The sequence below is a fragment of the Gekko japonicus genome, unplaced genomic scaffold (genome assembly GCF_001447785.1).
Source record: "Gekko japonicus isolate JY-2015 unplaced genomic scaffold, Gekko_japonicus_V1.1 scaffold94, whole genome shotgun sequence".
NCBI classification, from domain to species: domain Eukaryota; kingdom Metazoa; phylum Chordata; class Lepidosauria; order Squamata; family Gekkonidae; genus Gekko; species Gekko japonicus.
This window is the reverse complement of record NW_015174274.1, coordinates 1,491,376-1,500,086: the sequence shown is the minus strand read 5'-3', so window position 1 is coordinate 1,500,086 and position 8,711 is coordinate 1,491,376. Positions and strand designations below refer to the sequence as shown.

At 42.0% G+C, this 8,711-nt stretch overlaps 1 protein-coding gene across 1 annotated transcript in view; it reads right to left on the bottom strand.

Annotated features, from left to right (window-relative positions):
* The window catches only part of MRC1 (mannose receptor, C type 1), a 70,625-nt gene extending 62,766 nt beyond the window's left edge, over positions 1–7,859 (bottom strand). The window contains exons 1-2 of the mRNA XM_015423752.1: positions 7,731–7,859; positions 292–693 (exon numbers count right to left, since the gene is read on the bottom strand). Coding sequence (XP_015279238.1) covers positions 292–693; positions 7,731–7,791 — 463 coding nt within the window. The 5' untranslated portion in view covers positions 7,792–7,859. The remainder of the gene's footprint in view (positions 1–291; positions 694–7,730) is intronic.
* Between the last annotated feature and the right edge of the window lie 852 nt (positions 7,860–8,711).

Here is an 8,711-nt window from a genome sequence, read left to right as displayed (position 1 = left end):
AGCTATTTTTGTAATTTGTAACCACCATTTTGTGGTTATGCCTACCCCGCTACCCTTTCTCAAAATTACAAAATTGCCTGCTTGCTCAATAAGGTTGGCTACCCCTGCTGTAAGTACTTGTGGATGGTTCTGAGAAAGATGTACATGTAAATAACCATTTTAGTACACAAATGTATTTGCTGTGTAGTGAAATCTCCCTTACCACCTAGACAAAGCAGACTCCAGGATGAGACTTTGTTTTCCTGCCTCATACAATAATTGAACTAATAAGAACAGTAAACAAGTATTTACCTTCATAGCCCCGGGAGCATAAATCATCTGTTGTTCCATAGACCTTCCACCGACTCCAGACGCCTGATCCCTTGAACAGCACAATATTTTTTTCATTTCTGTTTCCATAATTAAAATGCAGATCTGCTCCTTGGATGGCAAAAAGTGTGTCATTTTTGCATTCCCATCTTTGTAATGCACTAGTTGAATCACATGGGTACAGGGTAACTGGCGTCCACTCTGTCTTTGAAGCCACTCCAAAACATAGCTTCAGAGAGACACTCATTAACTGATGTCCGGAAATCCATCTGAATTTTTGGGCCTCGTTCGTATGATCACAGGCACTGGTAGTGATGAAGTCTGAAGAGCGTGCAATGACACAAACTTTGTGGGCTTCATTAAATATTAAAAATGCGCTGGTATCTGCAGACATGAAAGGTAAACGTAAACCACGATAACACTCCAAAGCCATGCAATATTTATTTATTTATTTTTCGCATTTATATCCCACCCATCCTGCGAACAGGCTCAGGGCGGGTTATATCAGTTCAATAAATATAATAAAAATCAGTAGTCACAGCTTGCCATTGGGAGATTCCAGCCCATTCATGTAAATAAGTATGGCTGGTTATCAGTGGGTGGGTGACAGCAACCTCGGGGAGGCCGTGTGTGGATGCCTGCTACCTTTAAGACCAAATAGAATAACACTTTACAGTGTACAAACGTTTGAGTTCTCTTCATCAAGCTGGATGTTAAAAGGGGTTGTGTGAGTGAGGAATTTTTCAAGCCGCATCCCATGTAGAACGTTCTGCTGATTTCAGGGGGCACAGCGTAGGGCTGGTATTGGGTTACATCATTGGCACGTGTGGGACAAGCAGCACAAAATGGTGGCCATTCTATTGAAAACAAAACAACCCATACTTGATCAAATGTCTCTCTGGTGACGGAGAGAACACACAGGTCCCTTAAAGTGTCAGTAGCAAAGGAAAAATGCAGCAGTACTGGAGATTATTTTTCAATTGATGCACTATGAAAGGAGTCAATGTAAGACACATTTTGGTGGTATTACACAGAGAGTCCAATCAGACGGTTCTTTAGATCTGTGCGAGGCACAATTGCCTCATGGATCTAAAGGTAATGTCCAGACACAAACATCTGGGAAATGTCCCTCTTCCGTGGGCATCCCGTTTTGCTGCGCTTCGGAGCCGTATTTAAAAGATAGCACTTTAAATCTGGGGTTTGCGGTTACCTGCAGGACAACTGTGGACTTTCGCTCATCTGATCATTCCACCAGCACATAATCCTCCCGTCAGGGTGGTCTGACATCAGACCATCCCGAGCGGGCACCATTTTAAAAAATCTCTACACATGCGCAGATCAACAAGGACGTGCTGTCATGTCTATGCGCATGCGCAAAAAGTTTTTTTAAAAAAAACCACCACATGCCTCCTTCAACAAGGACGTGCTGTCATGTCTAGGCGCATGCGCAAAAAGTTTTTTTTAAAAACCCCCACCGTGCATGCCTCCTTCAGTGGACACCATCTAGACAATCCACAATGGGAGGCAGTGCGCGGTAAGGCGATTCACCAGGGGGATGTCTGGTCATGCTACGATGGATTAAAAAGATCGGGATAAAATTCAAGCTGGAATAATGATGGGATTAGCTGCCCGTATGAATGCACCCAGAGAAACTTTCCAGTTTCTTTTGGGAAAAGCTGGATGAAAACTTTAGCTCTGTGCATCACTAACTGTGCAATCCTCCAAGACTGTAACTTTGCTCAGGAAGGACTGGCTATAAATCAAGCAGGAGTCTCCTAAAACTGACTTCACCCACCTTTGCACACTCATACAAAATAATGTAAAATCTTGTCATTGTGGCACTGTCTGCATCTAAGGCAGGCCTGCGAAGGCAGGGGTGATTGTTGCATCCAGCCTGCAAGAAGGAGCCTTGGGGGGAGGCTCCCAGAGATGCCTCTTTGGGTGACTGATTTATAGAGTAGCATAAGTCTGCTGGGGTCTTCCTACTCCCTCATGCTCGAGATATACAGCTAGAACTACAACAGACATGATACCAAATCCATTTTCCATTGTTTTCTCAAAACCAAACTAAACCCCATCTTTCTGCCTTGGGAACTGTTCATTGCTCAGGAGGGCATATCCACATACATTAACCTTTGCCATGTGGAGCTGCACTCCCTCGTCCTTGACAGAGTTCAGATTATTTTCTGAGTGGGTTTAAGCAAGCCAGACTCTAGGGTCAGTTGTAGCCCACATCTATTTTCTTGCTCTTCAGCTCTTATTCTTGATTCATGCTACAGCAAGGAATAAGTCCTATGTGTGATGTTCTTTGTAATGTACCAGATATTCAAGTTGTCTCAGAAGATTTTGCTGAGGGTCAAGTATATGATGCCTACCAGATCACCCTTATCCATGTGTTTGTTTATTAATCCTCTGAAAGAACTCCAAAAGTTTGGTGAGACCGCCATGGTAACTTAATAGAGTCCCCATATTCAGAGAAAGCAACCCTCTGAATACTGGGGGGGGGGAAATGCAACAAAGGGAAGCATTGGTCTCTGTGCTTAACTTGTAGGCCTTCTGGGGGCACTTGGTTGACAACTGTATAAAGCTAGATGCTGGACTAAATAGACTACTGGTCTGATCCAATATGGCTGCCCTTTAGTTGTTACGCAAAGTTATTTGCATAACAGGTAGCAGTTGTGGACTACAGAACCTGTAGTAAGACTGAGCACACTCATACTTCACATCTTTCAGAACGGTCCTTCTAAGACAAGGCAGGTTTGTCTTCAAAACATATGGTAGACACTTCTGAAACAGTTTGCAACATCTGTTTTGAATGTATGGTAGCATCTAGACAAACACATGGAACTTGTTGTGTACTATCCTATGTGTTAAAATAGTTATGGTCTGGTTCATGGAACCTTTACTTTGCCAGGGGATCAGTTTGACAATCGTTCCAAACTATAGACTTAAGCACAGCCCAAAATACAAAAAGTTTCATTACTTCCTAGAATAGCAGAAATATGGTAACACTAAGTAACACTGAGAATACAGCTTTAGGCACTCAAGAGCAAAGATCACTGGGTTTGTATTATAAATAGTTGATTCCATAACAAGCCACATTTTATTTGGATTGCTGACATGCCAGTGGGTAACTGTCCTGAAGAAGGATAACCTGGAAATGCATGTCCTTCAATTTTCAATGAAAAAGCTGACTTAGACTTATCTCATCCATTCTCTGGTTTCCTCCTCATGTCCCTCTTGGCTTCCAGCCCATTAGTGAGTAGCAGAAATCTGATGAGCACTGGAGACAAATTCTTGCTGTTTGCCAGTCAGTTTTCCTTGTGCACAATACAAGGAAATGTACAATTATCAACAATGGTGATAAAGCCTTTTATTACATTGTTGTACTAACAATTGGCCCAGATTTCTGTAAACTAGTTTATGCAATGCTTGCAATTTTCCTAAATATTTACGGGACAGCAAGTCACTAGGTAAAAAGACCATTCAAGACTTGGCACAGTGAAAATGTCTCCGAAGTTGAAAGACCTTATTTTGAGAAAGCCAATCTCTCGCTGATGCACGGGCAGTCTAGAAAACTGTCCATCATGGTCCTTCTTTCCACTGGGAGCTAGTAATGATAAAGGTTTCATTCAGCTCTGCAGTAAAATTCCTTATTATAAGCATACCCATGCATTTTTACTTGGAAACAGGTCAGGAGGACCTCTTGTCCTTTCTTCTCTCTCCATATTGGATCCAAACATGAATTCAGAGCAGACGGTGTTGGAACCCAGAACTAGTCTTGCAGTTGTTATAGGTCTCAGATAGATGGTACAAAGATCACACATCCCCTATAAAATGCAAAATGCAACCTCACGCTGCCTTAATTTGCTTCTTGGCTATGCGGGGGGAGGGGGAGGAAGTTTAACCCTTCAAAACATGTTTTTGAAAGACATGCTTTTTCTTCTTTCAAAATTTAACACAGTCCAGAAACTGGTTTCACATAGTGAAATGGAGTACAGGTTGGCGCATTTCTCCAAACTGACAATGGTACATTTTTATACCTGTTGCCTGAAATGCATGGTAGGATGTCTTTCTCATAACAGCAACTGTAATACCACCTCAAATAGTATGCCAAGGTGTGAGACTTTTTCCTTCACACACTTAAACAGCCTTTGGAGGAGAAGAGAAGAAATTTGCACTGAGGTCAAGAGGCATTAACTGAGACAAGATGGGGGAACCATGAAAGGGGGAAAGGGAAACTGGTAGGGTTGCCAGCTCTGGATTGGAAATACCTGGAGATTTTGGAGGGTGGAGGCTGAGGAGGGTGGGTTTTAGAGAGGAGACGGAGCTCAGCAGGGCATAATGCACTCCAAAGCAGCTACTTTCTCCAGGTGAACTGATCTGGGTCATCTGGCGATCACTTGTAATAGCGGGAGATCTCCAGGTACCACCTGGAGGTTGGCAGCCCTAGTAACAGTCTGGTATGAAATATATATATATATACACAGACATGTGCTAGATGCCCACAGAACAATACAACAATGAATGAGATTAGATTAAAGCCATAGATTAAAGCCCTAGTAACAGGACAGGTTTTAAACCAGTAGGTTTAAAACCACAGTGTTCCAGTGCATATGTAAGCAATTACAATAATGATCAGGATAACTCTACTGTGATGTTCCCTTTTGCTTGCCAGTCAATAACAGGGTACTCAGTCAGGTTCCTGCTCCTAGGCACATGCCAGTCAATAACAGGGTACTCAGTCAGATTTTAGGCACACACAGCAGCAACAGGTGTGGTCAAAACAACATCCCTTCATTAGCAAGGAGGAACAGGAATGAGAGCAACTGGTATCAGATAAGGGAGAGCCCATAATTCAGGGAAACAGAACTGACAAGCAGGGACTGCGCCCAATGAGACTAAACCAACACGAAGAAATATTAGAAGGGGAGGGTGGAGCAGATGGTTCTGTTGCAATGTACGCACTAAATATACCACATCTAGCAATGAGATGTGGTACTTTTTCACCTTCCAGCTTTTTATTTTCATTTGCATGGGCTGCTTTCAGGCATATGGCTTTCAAATTACCCTACAATCTCCAACTCTTCCTGCTGTTTGGCCCAGCAAAAAGGCCAGGCTTGGAGATGTGGTAGAAACAGGAAACACCATTGATGTGAAAATCCATTCAGCCATATCACAGAATTGTTAACTGGATGGGCTGGTGATGAGTGACAGTGTGGAAGAGATGAATGGCTTTGTCTCATACAGCACAAAGTCTAGAACCTACAGCAGTCGTTGTTAACCAGGAGCCATATGCCCGCCTTCAAAGAAGAGCAATCTATAAACCTTGAGAGCCTGGGGGCATTGGGGTTTCCAGGCAACCCATTCTCCCCCACTTGGTTCTGGCAGCCAGTAAAGAGGAGCCATTTTATACTGCCCACATTGCCTCAAAGATAAATTTCTCCCCCAGACCCTTAAACAAGTGGAGGAGGAGGAGGAGAGGAAGAAGAAGAGTTGGATGTATACCATGCCCTTCACTCAGAGTCCCAGAGTGGCTTATGATCTCCTTCCTTTCCTCTCCCCACAACCGACACCCTGTGAGGTAGGTGGGTCTGAGAGAACTCTGAGAGAACTGCTCCTGAGAGAACAGCTTTGAAAGAATTGTGACTGACCCAAGGTCACCCAGAGAAAACAGGAATCAAATCTAACAATATGCATCCATAGCTATATATACATACAGTTGCCTTGTCTAAAGTGAGGTGCTTTTTTTAACTTGCGGCAGGGCAGGCATTCATTGATGATGCTAAGGACTTGATGGGCAGTGGTAGCTTCAGGAAGCACTAGTGTAGAGTCTATGAGGTAGTAGCAACTGTATGCAAAAGTGTTCCAGCCACTGGTACCAAGGTAGTAGTGGCTACATTAGAGCTGTGCCTCCACAGAACTCTGTGTGCATGGATGTTTGGCATGTTGGCTCTATGAGCATCTTTCTGAGAACACTAAGAAAAGTATTAAACATGCATGTAGACCACTTTGTATGCCATCATCCTTAAAACAACTGCCTGCCTCCATGTCTGCTATGCAAGAGGTAGCTTTAATAATCAGATCCAAGTTCCATAGCACAAAGGAAATGTACAGATTGTTGCATAAAGAATGGGAGACATTCAGGCAGGTTCAATATTTTTCAACAAAAAAAAGCTTAAAGAGGAGGTTGAGTAGAAGACTTGCTCTCTATATTAATCAAAAAGGGGCTAGATGTTGGTTGGACAAATCAGAGCTTCTTCTCAGCCAGGATTAGGTGTGGATGAGAGAGGATTTTTTCAGTTGTTAAAAAATAGCAGTTAAGAAGTGACACTTGGAAAAGGGGAGGAGGGAGGGATACCTGAATAGGAGAGGATACTGTCCTGAAAATATATGAAGTGCCACTTTAAAAAGATGAGAGTAATAAGGGGAGGGGGGAAGAAGGAATGTTCCATTGTGCCATTGGAAAATTTAAAAACAGGTCTAGCAATCCAGTTTGTGTAATCACTGTACCAAATACCTGGAGGGAGAGCAGTGGCACACCTAATGTATGCTGGAGAGGGGTGTCTCCACTCGATGGCATCTTGCTGAGAAACCAGGGATCTGTAGCTGACCCTGAATGGTTACATGGCACAAAACTATGGGTGTACCTACAATCCATATTTCTATTTCCAATTAAGAGTATCTATAGCACTTAAGAATGATAAAAATCTGAACAGTGCATTTGATGTCTCCTGGTGACTTTTATAACATTATATTATTAAGCAGAAGAAGAAACACACACACACACACACATATATATATGTACAAACTCTTCTTATCTTAATGCTGAGTCTCTACTTGAGATGCAGATTTTGGAGAATCCTAAAGATTAATGCAATTCTAAACAGAGCTACCCCTTCTAAGTCCCTTGGAATGCACTTTAGTGATGGACTTGGGACCTTGTTTCACATTAACTGTCCTCCAAGCTAGTGACCAGAGACAGAGATCAGTTGATAAAACCATTCCTTTGATGGCCAGAATGACATATTCAATCACAACAGAAATGCTTACTATGACATACCACCATTATATTTCTTATCTTTGCTGTGTATCTAAATGTTGCACAACAGGGACTGATTTTAGGTTTTCCAATCTGATAATTTCCAGTTTGTATATATTAATTCAGGTGAAAGACATGTACATATAAGAGTTACACATCATTTGGAAAGCCAAAACATCAAGCAGCGGAAGATCCCAAATGGCCTGTTTAAACTGAAGTGACAGTCCCAATCTCATTTCAATGACATTCATTGTACAATCCAAATCACTAACAATCTCACTGCAAGATGTAAGTTACTTTCCAGCACATGGAAAGTAAACTAGAGCTGTAATTTCATACTAATATTCATATTCTCGGCAACAATTGAACAGGGACTTACCTATGAGTGAAACAACGCCTGGAAGAACCAAAAGAAGAATCAGGACCAAAGGAAGCGTCATTGTCAGTGTATTACTACTGCCTTCCCTTCCACCAGAATACAAAGGCCAAGGGGTTCTTTTTGTATCCTATCTTCTGGAGGCCCGAATGGAGGAAAGTTGTGCTCATTTCTGAGAACTGACAGATCAGGAGTGCATTCTGGTCTGTTAGTGATAAGGAAATACTCTGCCAAGTGTGGCATTTTGAAATAACAGGAATTCGCAGTTCAAGTTCTGCTTTCCTATGCTAATTTCACTACAAAAGGGAAAAGGAAGGAAGAGCTTCCACATTACTGCAGGTGATAAGGTGATGAATGAGCATGTGTTTTTTTCTTAGACTACCTCACAGTGAATGTGGGAAACAAATCAGTCACTGCACTGCCTCTAAAAAGACTTTTTGTTTTTGAAAAGTAGGGTAAAATTAGGATGATGTTTTCTCTGACTTCATGGTAGAGCTGAAGATCTTTTAATTCATTTTATTCACGCCTTTCCCATCTACCAAAGTACCCACAGAAGATTACAAAAAACCCTAAACATTAAAGTGAGGCAGAAACAGCAGTATAACTAAAACCATCAATGTAATGATAAAACCCTAAAAAATGACAATAATAAATCCTAGACAACGGTAGAACAAGCAACACCCAGAGCCCAGCATTAAAACCAAGAAAACTAGCTTCAGCAACCCTCAAGGGCCCTCTGGAAAACAACTTTCTTCACCATTCTTTAAAAGGCCAACAAATAATATATTGAACATGCTTTTGGTTCCACTTGGCTAACTAACTAAATATATTTATCCCAGCCTTGTTCCACGGAGTATAGATGGCCCTCCTTACATTATGTCTCTACAATAGCCCTGCAGAGTCTAACTGAGAGAAGAGTTTCATGATAGTGTGGGGATTTGAGCTTTGTTCTTTGAGGACCTAGTTGAAGATTCCAAGTACTGT